The 16312-nt window shown below is 38.6% G+C and overlaps 2 protein-coding genes across 5 annotated transcripts in view; both read right to left on the bottom strand.

Moving 5' to 3' along the window:
- Positions 1 to 3160: 3160 nt before the first annotated feature.
- LOC130097500 (kelch repeat and BTB domain-containing protein 11) lies at positions 3161 to 6190 on the bottom strand. The gene has a single exon (XM_056264375.1). It carries the CDS (start codon positions 5984 to 5986, stop codon positions 3854 to 3856), a length of 2133 nt encoding a protein of 710 aa, XP_056120350.1. The 5' UTR covers positions 5987 to 6190; the 3' UTR covers positions 3161 to 3853.
- A 9-nt stretch (positions 6191 to 6199) lies between these two features.
- arhgef10 (Rho guanine nucleotide exchange factor (GEF) 10) overlaps positions 6200 to 16312 on the bottom strand; it is a 51673-nt gene continuing 41560 nt past the window's right edge. The window contains exons 28-30 of one of the 4 annotated variants that reach the window (XM_056264373.1): positions 11822 to 11944; positions 9446 to 9948; positions 6200 to 6273 (exon numbers count right to left, since the gene is read on the bottom strand). In XM_056264373.1, the coding sequence (XP_056120348.1) occupies positions 9470 to 9948; positions 11822 to 11944 (602 nt within the window). In that variant the 3' untranslated portion in view covers positions 6200 to 6273; positions 9446 to 9469. Of the gene's footprint in view, positions 6274 to 9229; positions 9949 to 11821; positions 11945 to 16312 lie in introns of those variants that run through there. The other 3 variants (XM_056264372.1, XM_056264371.1, XM_056264374.1) reach the window with 3 other exon arrangements.

The following is a 16312-nucleotide window of genomic DNA, read 5'->3' as shown; positions in this document are numbered from 1 at the left end:
GACCTTTCTGACAATATGTGTTTTGTCAAGATTAGAAAAGGTTTTTTTGATCATAAATTATGAAACATAATGATGCCCAAAAGGGGAGGAGCCCGATAAAAGAATTTAGAGTACCGTTTCTATGGTAACGCAACGTCCATTTTCACGGTTTCACATGCTGAATCTTCAGTTCGTAAGCTTTCGAATGATTATATCATTTGTCAACATTAGATCAGGTGAAGTATGGGATATAATTGTTTTAAACATGCAGTGGCAGTAACAGTTAACAGATTAATGACTTGGTCCTTTTTATACCCTAATCAGGCAACGTGACTCGTCAGGAGTCACAACTCATAAAATCCAAAATATATCACATTTAAAAAAAAATCTTTTGGATATGTTTTAAGTCCTCCAGATGATATAAAAAATGACATGAAAATATTTTTTGCTTAGCATTTTCCACTCTTGCCTGTTTAAGGGTTAAAACAAACAAACACACCCCTCTTAATTGCTCCGCCTCCAATTTTTACCGCCCTGCTCTGAGCCAGTCTCGAACCCCAATCGCCAGCATGCGATGACGCTTAACCATAGCGCTTAACACAAGAATACCCTGGCTGGAGCTTGAAGATCGTGGTGGGGCTGTACCTGGGCGGGGCTACACGTGTTACCCCGCCCCATACCTACTCTGATAGGAAGGAGCGTAATTTCAAAAACTGGAAAAGCTGTGCAGTTTCTCAAAGCCTTCATTATAATGCACAGAAGGAAAAACATTATCCTGTAACTCGCAATAATGTCCCTGAAATTGTTTAGGAAAATTAAGGTCTTTAGGCGAAAGCGATAACGACCCCACAACATTTCGAAAAATGAATTGGATGATTGTCCACAGCAGGAGGGTCAGGGTCTTCAGGTAGAGGAATGAATTAGGCTAAATCACTTATCGCATTTTGGTTATTTCATATCATTAGAATGAGAAAGGAAATTAAATCGTTATAAGTAACATAACAATAGGCCTACCTAGTTACAGAAGGTTTTATTGGTCATGCAGAGTTGAATGATAACTAAATTACACTGCAATAGGCCAATGTGTCTTAAAGTGACGAAATCGAGATAAAATCTTTTTATCTGTAATATTATTTATAGTAGTATTTAAAATGATTTGGAAATTGGGCTTTTTTTTGTGGTATTTTTTCACGTCTGTTAAATGTGACAATAATACTATAAAGTTATATTTTATAAATATTTAGGTCTTCAAGACATATATTTGTTGGATTTAAATTCAGAGGATCTGGTTCTGATGGTTTTAGTGTCATTGGATTAGCAATATAGCAGATGTTTAATTTCCTAAATGTATTATGTATATTACTGACTCCATCCTCTAGATGGCATCAGTGCTCCAGGAAAACCACTGCAGTAATGACACACCCAACAATAGTAGAGCAGTCAACCGTATGATCAGATCTCTCTACAAAGAATGTTTAATTTTAATTATTATTAGCATGGTGAATAATGGTTGAGGAGCTATTAACACTAGGATTGTGGGGTCAGTCCTAATAAGGAATGACTCTTCTGTCCATTTATCAGCATGGCGCCCTTGAATCAGGCACTTAACCTCAGGTCAACGCTTCCCACAAAGTGTAACAGCTGAATTGAACATGTTCTGCTTCCTCAGATCCCAGTGCTGCATTTATATATTTTTCAAAACTTGGTGAAAAATGAACACAGCTAAAATAATGAACCAGGAAACCAAAAGATATTTTATTGCAACACAGAAACTTTAGTTTGTGAGATATTAAAATGACATAGATACACTAAAAAGCCATCAAGCCATTTGTTTTAAAAGCATATTAGCTTTAAACACATCAGCAACTCAGCAAGCAATGCCCCACCCACACACCCCCATGTGACACTTTGGTTGCCTTGCCAAAAGCATCTTGATTTCAGCAGAATATCTGAAGAGTTTTCCAGTTACACAATATTAAAAAAAAACTAGATCACGGGTTCTCAACTCTGGCCCTCAAGGTCCACTTTCCTGCAGAGTTTAACGCCAACCTTAATCAAACCCTCCTGCCTATTACTTTTTAGTAATCCTGAATAGCTTGATTAGGTTAGGAAGTAGGAACAAAACTCTGCAGGAAAGTGGACTTCGAGGGTCAGAGTTGAGAACCCCGATTTAAATACTTCATAAGCGAACAGTTGGAGAGCATTTATGGGTAATTTGACAGTGACTTTGAGATGTTTACTGGAATTATGTTGTCTGTATTTGTTCAGCTTTGTTAAAAGTGATTAAAGCACATAGGGTTGAGTAAAAAAAAAAAAAAGTGAGTAAAACATTCACATTCAAGTTCATAATCATACCAACATTCATGCTCATAATTCAAATTCCCTTAAGATTTTTTCAACAGAATTGCACTAAAGAAACATTTATAAAATCCACATCCTCGAACCATTATTCATCTCATATCCTCCAGAAATGTCTAGGGAAATACTGAAGCGTGAATAATTATATCTCAGTAAAATACTCCTGGATGCTGAATATCACAATGTGTCCACACAGAATGCAACATCCAAGTTATAAATTACACTATGATGCCTCATCACATGCTATGGACACAGTATGAATGTTTTGTTTTGTGATAGTGTCTGTCTCTCATGGGCCTGAATTCATAAAATACAACACAATAAAGAAAATATTTTCTCCCTTCTGCTCAAGATTTCAACCAAGTGTTTCTCAGGGATAGATGTTAATGTATTGTAATTGTAGTCTTCTTCATTAACAACAGGCTTAATTGCAGTACGATTCTAAATTCATTAATGATTTATACATATCTCATACAGAAAATTATTTGTTATGAGAATGTAATTTATCTTAATGTTTGTCTGCTGCTAAATCTTAACTGTTATCTTTGGCAACGATTCAGAAACAAGGAACAGACAATCATTTTTTTATTTTGCCTTCTGGACTTTCCTTAATGAAAGTGTTAAAATATCACCCAGAAGAGTCTCAGGAGTAAAAAGCCACTGTGCACGCTGTAATGCAAATGCACACAGGGTTGAATTTTAAAGTAATATTTGAGTAGCAGCAGTTACAGAAGTCAAGTGCTCTGTGCTCTTAATGTTTCCCTAATGTTATTCTGTTAGTAAAGGTTATGGCTAGTCCTTCAGCTGCTTTAGAATGACTGTATTGACCCTGGCTGTAGCAAAGTTCTATAATTAAGAGCTTTTTTTATGTGGTTCAAAAATGTTTTTTTTTTTTTGTATTTTATATACAGGTTTTTATTTGCATAGAACCTGTTGGTAGGAAACAGGGTCGCATTATTACACAATGTGCTTCAGTTGTTTAATTGTGCTATTCATTGCCATCTTAAGGCTAATTCACACTATTCGATAGACGTCGACCAACAGCAACAGAAACATTTGTTGGGTTTAGTCGGTTTTTTAGTAGGTTTAACTGGAGTGTGTCAGGTTGCGGAATGTCTGGTGATTGTTGGCATTGGTCAGCATCTGTTGGTGCAGTATCAACTAGCCTTTATACAAATGGATGTTTTAGTTTTTTTTTTGCAAATTCCTGTGGCAAAGTTCATCCTACATTACTATCCGATACAAATTGCACAAAACAAATGAAGGATAAGACTGCACAAATGAGCTAAAAATGTACGACTTTCTTCGTCTCCCAAAGTTGGACTGGGGCTATGATTTTAAGGCGCCAAACATACATTTGTTTTTCTTACCATGCAAAGAAACACATTCCAGTTTCAAGCACTACGTGCTGGCTCCTTGAACTTCTCTGGAGACGATGTTTAATCTATAAATATTGACCAGGCATTCTCTTTCTCAAGCGACTCCGAAGGGTCATCAGAGGGATGAAATATCCTACTCATGCAATTCTTCCACCTCTCTCAGGCAAACTGAGAATGAAAGGGAATAAGATCCCTTTGGCCTCCACAGGTGCTTTTAGAGACTCGTCTTTGAATCGACCTCCATCCTCTTCCACAACAAACTGAAGAGTCTGAGATTTATTCACACAGTAGATGCAATTATCGATGACAGCGCATCGAAATGGCAGCATGCAGCCCTGCTGCTGGGAGGCACAGTCATGCCACATCTTCACGATGGTGTTGTACTTAAAGACACTGATGCCCTGTTCGCGGTTAACGTCGAATCGGTAGATGAAGCTCTTGAGAGCCACCATGTCTGTGGATTTTTTCCTGCTGTTGTTGTACGGACACTCCTGCCATTCGTCTCTCTTGGGGTCATATTTCAGCAACCGATAGAAAAGAGAGCCTCCCGATACATACAGCTCACCGTTACACGTAGTGGCTTCGTGAGCCACCGCAAATGCCCCTTTAGGTAGAGGAGCCACCGCCGTCCAGCGGTCCATTCGAGGGTCATACTTCTCCACCGTGAAAAGACATTCACCGCCAATGGCGTACAGGTTCCCATCCATGGAGACAAGCTTGAGTTGCGATCGTGCTTGGTTCATGGGTCGGACTTCGCTCCAGTGGTCTGTGATGGGATTGTAGCAGAACACTTTGTCTGAGACTTTGCTTTTCTCCCCAGTTCCCCTGATCCCGCCGGCCACAAACAAGTAGTTGTACAAGGTACAGATACCACAGCCCCTGGTGTTGATGTCGTCCGGCATGACGGTCAGGGTGTGCCAGTCCTTACTGCTCGTGTTGTAGTAGTAGATCATGTGATTGTCCTCAAAAGACGTGATGGAGAGAGGACTCTGGGGACGGCTGCTGTTTCTGCTGGGCGGTCTACTTCCTACACGTTCAAACACATCGTTAAGTTCGGCCACCATCAGGCACTTGCGGCTCTCCATCCGTTTGCGCAGGATGAGATCTCTCTCTGAGCCTGTGAGGCGCCCGTAGACCGCTGGATCTCTCAGGACCTTGAGATAGTTGTCGCTCATGAATCGATAGGCAGTTTCTTTCAGTTCATTTAGTCGCTGCTTTTTGGCTATAGTTAAGATTTCATAGCAGTTCTCAGGTGTGATCTGTGTGGATATGGTATCAATAGCAGCCTGTACCGCACAGGGCATCTGCAGGATCTTTGCTCCTGTGATGACATCCACAACATCGTCTTTGCTTACGTTCATCTGAGAGGTGTAAACATAATCTACAAGCACCAATAAAGTCTTGTAGCTCATTCCTTTTACCTTCAGGATGTCTCTAGAAAGCCTGGCTTTAAAATAATCACTTTTCTCAGCTAATACTGATTTGTGTGCTTGTATTTTCTGTCCGCCCACCTCTATGACTAAATTCGGCTCTTCTTTTGCCGAGAGAGCTTCTCTTACTGCAGATCCACTCTGCTTTAGCCCTTGGCTTGATTCCAGCCCAGTCTGTCCAAATGATGTTCTGTAGCGGGTCTGATCTGCTCCTTCAGAGGAACTTATAAAGCATCCCAGGGTTTTCTCAAGTGACCTCGTTTCCTGGGAGCTTGAATGGGAATGATTTCTGTCCTCTGTGAAGGAGACATTTTTAATGTCAAACTGACTCCGAACAACCTCCCCATCTCTTAGGGCATTGGATAATTTGTCAATTTCCTCCTTGTTCTCTGGTCTGAAGCACAGCGAGGGTGCCAAACTGCAAGATACCTTTGTTCCATTCATTTCTTCTCTAATAATTCCTTGACTTGAAGCTTGACTCATATTTCTCAAACTGAGGTCTAGATTTTGTGCTCTTCTTGAGTCCAAAGACTGAATGTGCTCTTGAAATCCACTGTCACTAGATACAGCGTCTTGTGCGTATTCGGCACCTGTTATAGCACCGTAGTGTCCCAAACTCCTGTTGTCAGTCAAACCACCTGATTCAGACGTATTCCAAGTACCCTGGAGATCCTGCAGTATTTCCATGCTGGGGATACCCATTTTCCCCATAGATGGGACATTGTTGTTGTTGTTCCCTTCAGCGGGGATAGGTGGTTCTGGAGAGTCAGGGTTTGCAGCGTGAAATATAACGTCTGCTTGTACTGTGAACATGTTTCTGTCTTGCAGAGTGTTGTTCATCTTTCTGTAGTTGCGGCACACTGTCACTCATTTAGTGCTTTCAGAGCAATAAGAACAACTTAATTTGTCAGAAGTTTCTCCCTTGCTGACTGTAGAGCTAATTTAATCCCAATGAGCCTCATGAATGACTGGCAGATCCTAATTATTGGCGTAATGATATTTCAGAGACAGCATTGCTAGGAATGTCCTAGCCAGACATGTTTTACATTTCACCCAGGTAAACAAGAAAAATAAACAAAGTTTTCTTATATTGAGAGAAGATTGTGTTCTCAGCTCTGGGTCCAAACCTTCCAAGAAAAGAAAACAATGTTATTAATTTACATAATTACAAACATATAACTACAATTTATATTCCTCAAAGGAATTATCTTGAAATCCAAATGATTAGAATTTTTTTAAAATATAAAATTAAACATATCTTCTTTTGGGGGGGAAAGGCTCATATTTATTTATTCTAACAAGGCAAATTATCTGTCTGTTGCAATGACAGTTACATATATCGTAAGCATGACATAATGAGATACTGTTCAAATACTCATCGCAGATCAACACCAAAACGCTAAGACACTAAATGCGCACGCGCACTATTCACAAACGTACTGACAGCTTTAAGGATTAAATCTTAAAGACGTCGAGAAACAGAGAGATCCATTAGTATCTTAAGTTAATATTCTGTCAATATAGTCGTTGCATGACCTGTTTTATAGATTTGATAAACAAATGTGGAAAGGCAAATAGAGAGATTATTAACGCCAAGAAAAAGGTGAGGCAGTTTCAGACAAATAAAGTAATCTTTGAAATAATATTATTGAATACATTATAAATTATTTAATATACAAGGCCCTAGAACCCCAGTACGTGATAATTGGCAGCATTTCTTTGAGCTATTCCTTACACAAAGCGCTATGCAAGTCAGTGACTATATCCAAATGCACCGCGCTGCAGGGAGTCTAACGTTAGACATTTGTCTGAGATTGTCTAGAGTTTTTCTAAACGTAGACCACTTACCCATTCACGTGAATGTACTATCCATCCCATAATGTAATAAAACGGCAGTTCAGCTGGAACTTATCCTCCTCGACCAACTGTATGCGTCTGAAAGCCTCGACTGGAAAATCGGCGTCCACAAAATATCATTATTTATGCGGATGAAACGAAATATATTCCACAGAAGCCATCCTGTGCTCCGGATCTGATCGATACCACCTCTCTACCTCGGGGTGCTTTGCAGTATTTGAATTTTACTGTTAACTGAGAGGTAGTTATTGATCTAAACCACACCCCCGTTTGTGTTCACCCTCTACACATCAGCTGCTGATCAAATCCGCGGTAAGCGCGCGACGTTCCGACGCGCGCGGCCAAATGAAGAATGTTGCGCAATGGTCTACGGGAACTCCCAGCAGCGCGAAGAGCAATTGAACGTTTATTGCATAAAAAATCATTATTCTATTTAAAAAGGCCACAAAATAGGAAAATTTGTCATTTCAGTCTTTAAATTGTCTAGAGCATTGACTTGATCTGGCCTTCTCAAATGTTTTGAAGTTTTATGGGCGCATCCTGATATTATGGGCTGGACTGCTCTTCAAAAGAGTTACTATGGTAACCACTCAGAGAGAGCAACACATCAGACTGTTAAGACTGTCTGTCAGCCTGACAGCACATGGTCATACTGAGATGTCACTATTAGCCCTCTAAATACACACATCAGCTGTTCTCAGTCTGAGGGGACTCACAAATATCCATGAGCCTGCAAAAGCTGAAAGCATCACATATACACACACACACAAGTGTGGCATCCTGCGAGGGAGGAAGTTCAGGGACAGCCTCCTGCAGAACAACTAAATTTCACCCTTTTTTGGAGGATGCCTATTGATTTCATAGCATTTTGAGGACTTTGTATCTCATACATCAGAAGTTTCATCCACTATTAATATGTCAAAAGTAGATATCAGATCAAAGATTCTTACAAACACTGAAATATCAGCAATTTTCCTTTCTGTTAAAGAACTGTAAATACAAGTATAAAAACCGATTTATTGGCATTTTGCAAAATGATTACTTTTAGGGGTTGCCTTGATCATTTTTATCCATTGTGCAAAAATCTGCATTTCATATAAATATTAAAATTCTCACCAAGTGCTTAGATCCAAGTAAGAATATCGAAGCATCCAATAGTCAAGTAATCAACCATCACAGTCAAGGGATAAACATTACTTTTTTAATTTCCCTTCAAGCAGACACCTTGCAAAATGAATATTTGACCATTTTCTCTGAAACATTTGCACTGGGAATATGAAGGGGAAAAAAACAACCATACATCTTTTTTTTTTAAAATAAGTTCTTTCCTTCCTTCCTTCCTTCTTTCCATGTCCAGGTCAATTTTACCATAAGCTCTAAAATCAGTGTTGCTGTTGGTAAAGTGCATTTCATAGAAATCCATCCAACTCCTCTTTCAACCTCTATTCTATTTTCTTCATGGGTCATTCCCTTATGTATGAGTTGGCAGTTATAGTCCATCAAAAGGAAAAAGGAAATAAAAGAGGCCAGTAAAAAAAAAAAAAAAAAAAAATACATGGTTACCTAGTACACTTGCACAGATATACAAAGAAAGTTGGTTAAAACAATGGTATATATTTGTTAAGTCAGAAATACATATCACAATGTGTCAATATAAAGCTTTTCCATTACTTTAAATATCGTTAAGCATAAACCTTAAATTAGAATTATGGAGGAACGCCATTTCTCTTTTAACCAGTAAGTCGACACCAACTTCACTTTAGCACCCAAAAGAATCTCTGGCCCGCCAGAGAAACCCATACAAGTCATTCAGTCACAGGTTGTAGGCAATCACAGAGGCCAATCTGAAGGCCATGACACCTCAGATGAGCTGCTGATGCAGCCAGTGTTTCAAGACCTCTTTTACAAGCACCATTCTAGTGTTGAGATGCTTTTCACAAAATGTCTTCAAGAAAAACAACTACAATTAAATTAATAGCTGAACAGAGGCAGGTAAGAGTGTTTAAAATGAGACAAATGAAACAGATTTCTGCTGTTATACTAAAGCGTGGCTAGATTTTTTTTTTTTTAGCAAAATGTAATCATTTAACAGTTAGACCTGAATATTTTCACACTGCAGTGGTACTGCCATATTTTCACGAATGTATCTTAATTTAGGCAAATGTGCCAAGTGGTAAAACACATTTCTCTGATGCATGACCAAGTACTTGGTAGTTCAGCTCATTCCTGGAACACAATCTTTTTCCCTTCATTCATGAATATTTTTTTCCCTGTCAGCCCATGACTGAAAGCAAGGTCGGTCTATGGAACTGCTGTCTCTGACATGCAATGCCCTGGAAGGAAGACACGCACAGTAAAAGCATCATTAGAAAAGTGAAAAAGAAAAGATTGATGGATACTGGTGTTTGTGCAGCTGCATCCAAACTAAACCCTGATCCTCACCGTTGACACCTCCATCTTTCTCCCTCACAGGTTGGGCAGTGGTATTTGCCACACCATAATGGTGGACACCATCTCCTCATGCTTAGACTGTTTTGTTTTTCTGTTGATTCTGCGGTGTCCCAGCCCTCCAGACACCACCAACAATGAGCTCACATTCGCTCTCTCAGTCTGCTTGGCCTTCTGGAAGTGTGCTGGCTCGTTCAGCAGGTCATATATCGCCCCGTCTTCTGGCCCGTGCTCTAAAGAGCCCTGAGACAGAGCCAGAGACCCACATGAGGAGGACAGGGAGTCCTGGAGAACTGGAGCATGTGAGGGAGAGCTCAGCCCAGAGCAGTTTTCGTCGAGTTGGGTTCCCTGCACCTCCTGGGCCCCAGGCTGGCATTGGCTGGGTGTGCTGGAGGTAAGAGTTGCCATGGTTGCTTGGGAGACATTACACACTGCTGTTGCCATGGTGAGGAACTTGACTGGGCCATGGTGAGCATGAAAAGAGACCATTCCTCGACCTGGAGCCAGAGATTCAAACATGACAAATTCGTTAAAAAAAAGCATTCTCAAGCAGAATAAAATTGAAAAATTGAAAATTGAAATGCCAGAAGACTAAAACATGTAGTAAAATATATTTATCTTCAAAAAACCAAATATATGTTTTTGATTTTTAGTAATGACATAATATATTATGCAAATGTTAATGTTTTAAAAAACAGATGTAAAAAAAAAAGTGTTAATTTAGTATAATTGATATTCTATTACCATATTAATATTTTAAAACATTTTAATAACATTTATTTAGCTTTAATTTATTTCACTTCAGTTAGTTGTCAAGCTTCATTTAAATAAATGAAAACTATTTCTAATAGTTTTAGTTAACAGTAACAATACTGGTCATAAACTGTATGAAAAATGAAAGTGGTTATCAAAAGCTGAGGCAGAAGGTAATTTCATTGTTGGGTGTGGTTTGTTCCTGAACTTGTGCTGAGTTGCAGTATTCGAAGGCCCTACAGTACTACAGACTTACAAAATTACTACCCAGAGGGCACTGAGTAGCCAACAAACATCTGACATTTACACAATTCCACAGCTATGCATTAAAAACGGTTTTAATGAATTTCTAAATGCACTGACAGATGCCAACAGACTCTTTGTCAGGTTTTGTCTGATCAGTGTGTTGCCATGTTGGTATCTGTCGGAGCTTGTTTTCACCAATTGAACACGATGAATTGGCACTTGCCGGGTCTTGGCATTTCTGAGAAATGACGTACTGTAATCTGGTGATTGTCCGCATTTGTCTGTGCGGTGTGAATTGGCCTTAAAGGGATAGCTCACCCTAAAATTAAAATTAAGTCATCATTTACTCACTCTAGTGTTGTTATAATGCAGAATGGTGTTCTTTCTTTTATGGACCACAAAAGGAGAATTCTTTTTAAATGTCCCGCTCGTCCATATAATGCCAGTAAAAGGCAACCAGCATCAAGGTTTTTTTTTTTTTTTTTTTTTTAAGATGCAAAAGTATCACAGAATGATCCCATGTGCCGTATATTCCAAGTGTTCTGGGGGTATACGATAGGGTTTGGTGAAAAACAAACATAAATTTAATGTATTTTACGAAATTCATGACCTTGGCCATTGGTCTTCTCTGCACAGCTGTGTGACGTGTGCGTTCACGAGACTCTAGTAGTGACGCAGTTCACTCAGTCTCGCCCAGAAAAAGCACACAAGTTGTGAGAAATCCATATTAACAAAAAACACAGCATGAAATACAACGCCTAGAAATCTCAAAATAGTATCCGTGTACTTTCTTCACTGAGTCAAATATCGCCGGACCGGAACTCCGTTTGTCTGATGACAGTCAGAATGACAGTTGACCGATGTGAACGCGATAACTTCTTGTTATGAAGAACACAATGGATATTTTTTTACCTCAGAGAAGGTACATAAGTTGTACTTCATATGTTTTTGTTCATCTTGATTTCTCACAACTTGTGTGCTTTTTCTGGGCGACAAGGAGTGAACTACGGCATGTTGTACAGCTGTGCGGAGAAGACCAATGGCCAAGGTCAAGAATTTCTTTAAATAATACATAAAATGTATTTTTGTTTTTCACCAAACACTAATCGCCAGAACACTTGAAATATTTGACACGTGTCGCATGGGATCATTCTGTGATACTTTTACGTCTTTTTTAAAAAGCTTCATGCTGTTCGCTATTCACTGCCAATATATGGACGAACACGAGCGGGACATTTTATTTTACATTTAAAGAAAGAAGGGCATACGGCATTAGAACAACACCAGGGTGAGTAAACGATGACTTAATTTTTCATTTTAGGGTGAACTATCCCTTCAAGTCCTACACATGGCAGAATGAATTAAACCCACCTGTAACTTTTGGGATGCCCTGTAGTCTGGGCACAGAGAGGGCCACTGTGACCCCGAGATTTGTCCCCACTAACAGCAGACCGTGACTGACTAACAGACTGCTCACAGAGACTCTCTGCTGTCCTGAAGGTGGAAACACACATGTGATAAAGAATTATTTTATTACTTGCAACCTAAATCAGAGAAAATGCATACTAATAAACACTTGTGGCAAGCTTTTATGACTAGAGGTACTTGGTGAAATATTCACCCAGCGGAATAATAACATCATCCACACATGCTAGGCTGTGTGGGTAGAAACACGACAGCATGTGTGGGTAGGTTACTATGGGGATGATGCTGAACAGCAGTTGGTTTCCGAGGAAACCTGACACTATGTGCTCTTAGAAATGAGAGAAAGGTCTCATTAGAATGCTCAGATCATTTGTTAAACAAACAACTCTAAATTTGTCAAACACAATGAACATGTACATAAACTGCATAAACTTTAATAAAAATTAAAATAAAAATTATCAAAAGTTCTGTTTTCCATAAAATAGCTACTGAAGTCCAGTCCAGTCACAATCTGGTGAATGATATTAAATCTATTTCAAAATAATTTGGTGATTAAATAAAAGAAATTCAATGTTTAACACTTTTAATGTCTTTCAGCCATTATCGGTAAAGAACATGAAATAAATTGACGCAGAGAAAAATATCTAAATAAATACCATAAAAGCAAATCTATAATTATTTTATTAATTTAATAGTCCCAAAGTTGGTTGAATGGATGGATGGAAATATAATATAACCTTTGGGACCGGTAGAATTCATGAAGTTATGAGGGACAATTAAGCGATAAAGGGATTTTATACACTAGACAGAACAATAGTGTGCTTGCAAAGAAAGAATGACATCATCAGGCACAGATCAGTTCTTTTGTCACTTATTACACATGAGCAAACAGAACTGCAGGCAAAAAGGAACAACATATAACATGACCCTGACTATACTCTCACAGTGATCTGTGGGTTAACCATCCTCCAAACACCTGAATGGTCAGAACCAGACTGCAGGATTGAAAAGTCAGAGAACAATGTCCTATTCAGCTGTTCCAGTGCTCACTGACTCGTTAGGAAAGGGTTGGCTCATATTTCTGAGCATCGCAGATCATTACATTAGTCATGGAAACTGCTCTTAATAGGGAGCCGTTACTAAACAATTGAGGAATGAATGAGTTTGCAAAAACATTCCTTTGTACAGTTTTGATTTTTTGTTTTGTTTTTACTGCAAGTCCTGAATATTAGCAGGCCAAATCTGTCAAAAATCAACTTTTCAAGGGCCACTTTGTCAACAACTGTTCAGTCCACCTAATGGCTGATGGAAAAAGACCTAATTAGCTTAAAAGACTATGTCAATATGCATAAAATCAACCAGTTTTATTTGAGAGTGCTTAAAGGGATATTTCACCCAAAAATGAAAATTCTGCCATCATTTACTCACCCTCATGTTGTTCCAAACCTGTAAGAGTTTCTTTCTTTTGTTGAACACAACAAAAATATATATTTTGAAGAATGTTGGTAACCAGACAGTTTACAGTAGCCATTGACTTCCATTTAATTGTATTTCCTTCTCTGGAAATCAATGGCTACCATCAACTGTCTGTTTACCAACATTCTTCAAAAATATCTTATTTTGTGTTCAACAGAAGCAAGAAATTCATACAGGTCTGGAACAACTTGAGGGTGAGTAAGTGATGACAATTTTCATTTTTGAATGAACTATCCTTTAACTAATTGCAAACTACAAAAAGGAGCCTATGGTGCATTCTTCTCAACTGGCTGCTGTGGTGTAGCTCCACATCTCCAACATCCAAGAATAGATTTAGCTATGGGCTGCATGTGTATGTGTGTCTGCAGTCTGACCTTCCGAAGAGGGACAAGAAAGAGATGTACATGGAATTGAACTGTTTAAGGTCTCATCCTATTCAACCTCAATATAATAATAATAATATTAATAAGTGTCATTATTATTGTTATTATAACAATGATTATCATTTAGAAGATTATGTTATTGTAATATAAATGACTGTAGTTGTCTTAATGTTTAATCTAAGTCAAGCTGTTGTGATCAGTTAATCGCCTGCTGGTTGAGTGATATTGTAGCTGTCGTCTTTGTATCACCATCAAAATACTGACACACTTCACTATAAATCATGTCAAGAACAATCAAAAACGATTTGTCAATTATCAATTGGGGGGTGGGGGTAGATCTGATAAACAACATGAAAAAAAGACTCTCTGTAACCTATTTTTAAAAATAATATTTAAACAAATTAAATCATAATAACCAGTATCAACATGGCAGAATTGAATAAGCAGGATGTTATATCTGACAGGAGAAAGTACTCCTGACACTAGGAGAAAAAAAACATCTGTCCAAGCAAGCATTAACCACTAACGGGGCTAAAAGAGTTTCTAAACCAAAATCCTTTCAAGTAAAAAATGAAACGCATCATCCATACACAATTTATGTGATAATGAAGATCTCTTTGAACCCCAAGAGTCAATGCAGCTGTTTTTGTGGAGGCTGCTTTGTTTGTGCCATTACTGCACACATGAGTGAGTATTTAGGTCACAAGAGACAAAGCCATCGGAGACAAAGACCACTGTCTGTACCTTCACACACACTGATATCAGTCTCATTAATTTTCACGAATGCCACAATATGCATTTTAAGATTTTCACACCACACTTAATAGAGGATGACTGTTCTGCATCTCAGACTAAAGACGTATTAGGATGATAAACTGACACAAAGAGCTTTGGTACATTCCTAATATAATAGGCAAACAACAAATCTTTTACCAGTCGTACGGTTATATCCATTCCAGACGAAGGGATCATGACCATGTCTGCCAGCTATTTCAGCAAATGTTACATAAGACAGCATCATACAGCCAAGGCAACGGGTGACCGTCTCCATCTCTTCAAGGTCAGGACACAACACAAAGGAATTCTGCAACAGCCCTCATCCTAAAATCTGCTCTTGCTTTACTGAACACAAATCGAACTAAAAAGGGTTTTAGGTTCCCTCTGTCTGAGGTAACTGCTAGCCATGCAAAATGACTGTATTCAGCTGCACTGAAGTGAAACTACAGAAACATGATACAGCGAATTTCTCTCCTTTTGTAATACACATGTGAGAGAAAAAATGCTTTACCTTGTAAAATAAATGTTTAACAGCAAGGTATTTTTTAGATTGAGTTTGAGGCTAAGTGACTTAACTATAGTGTTAAGTTAAGTGTTATTGCTGCATTCACTCAGCAGCAATAGATATTTCTGTATTTTAAGGTGATTCAAACTTCACCTCATTCCACTGATGAGCCAATAAACTGCCAACAGAATGATAGAAGATACCCTTAAATCCTAAGGGAAACCTCAGAAACAAGTAAAGACACAACACGGCGAGTAAGGAGACAACCAGCAGTGCCTTTCATGAACGAAATCCAGCCCTGACAAATAAGCCCCAGAGCTTAAGGAATAGCCGGGCATGATCCGACACACTCAGTACAACCAAGCTGAAGGATTCTGGTACTGGAATTTAAAAGACAATATTCTGTATTTTAGATACTCAACCAGTGCCATTCAAAAAAGTCGCTTGAGTTTAGTCAGATTCTTCCATTCAAAACCCAGTCTGATGTATTCAATGATGCCATATGTCATTATAGAGCAATCCTGATAGTAATCAATGCTTTTTTGTGTATACCTTGAATAAAATGATTTAAAAAATAACCAAATAAAGCTTGATGGATAGTTTGTAGGCTCTTCGAATAACATATATTTCTGCAGGGAATTAAACAGTAATCTGGCAGGTTCAGATCCGCCCAGGTGTTTAAATGAGCCTTTCAAAGCCAGCTGAGGTACCAACACAGCCCTTAACTATTAGTCACCAAATCTAGGATGTTTTCATTGTAACAACAGTAGGCAAGGAAATATGCCAAGAGATCACGGAGATCTGACCAATCAGATCGAAGAAAACTTCAGCAGGACTCATCTTGTCCAGAGTGTTGTGTTATACAGTATGTATGATACAATGATAAGAATCAGGAAGTGTGAATTCACATTAATGATACTAAATGCTAAAAGAAATGGCTCAAATAACCTTTATGGACTATTTAACTATTAAGTAGTTGTATGAAAACTATTAACCTATTAAACTAAAATATTAAGGGTCCTAATTATCACTTAGATAAAATCTGAAATTAACATGTTAAAATGCATGACTTTAATGTAGCAGTGATGAATCAGTTTCAGGGAACTACAGTTGCGGTCAGAGACACACCCTTTTTCTCTCACACAGGAAGTCCTTCTTGTGGCTAATGTCTCCATGTAGACAGTTTCCTGTGTGGCAAACTGCCGCATGAGTTCATGGTGAGGGACTGCTGAACTCTGCTCGACCCAACCACATTTTCCTTCAAACATTTGATCTTAGGGGGAAAAACCCTCCCAA

The sequence above is a fragment of the Rhinichthys klamathensis genome, unplaced genomic scaffold (assembly GCF_029890125.1).
Source record: "Rhinichthys klamathensis goyatoka isolate OS25496 unplaced genomic scaffold, OSU_Roscu_1.1 h1tg000220l_1, whole genome shotgun sequence".
NCBI classification, from domain to species: domain Eukaryota; kingdom Metazoa; phylum Chordata; class Actinopteri; order Cypriniformes; family Leuciscidae; genus Rhinichthys; species Rhinichthys klamathensis.
This window is presented reverse-complemented; position numbering and strand designations above follow the sequence as displayed.

Excerpts from the sequence above, each read along its gene's own strand:
- LOC130097500 (XM_056264375.1), bottom strand. The coding sequence starts at position 5,986 with ATGAACAACACTCTGCAAGACAGAAACATGTTCACAGTACAAGCAGAC.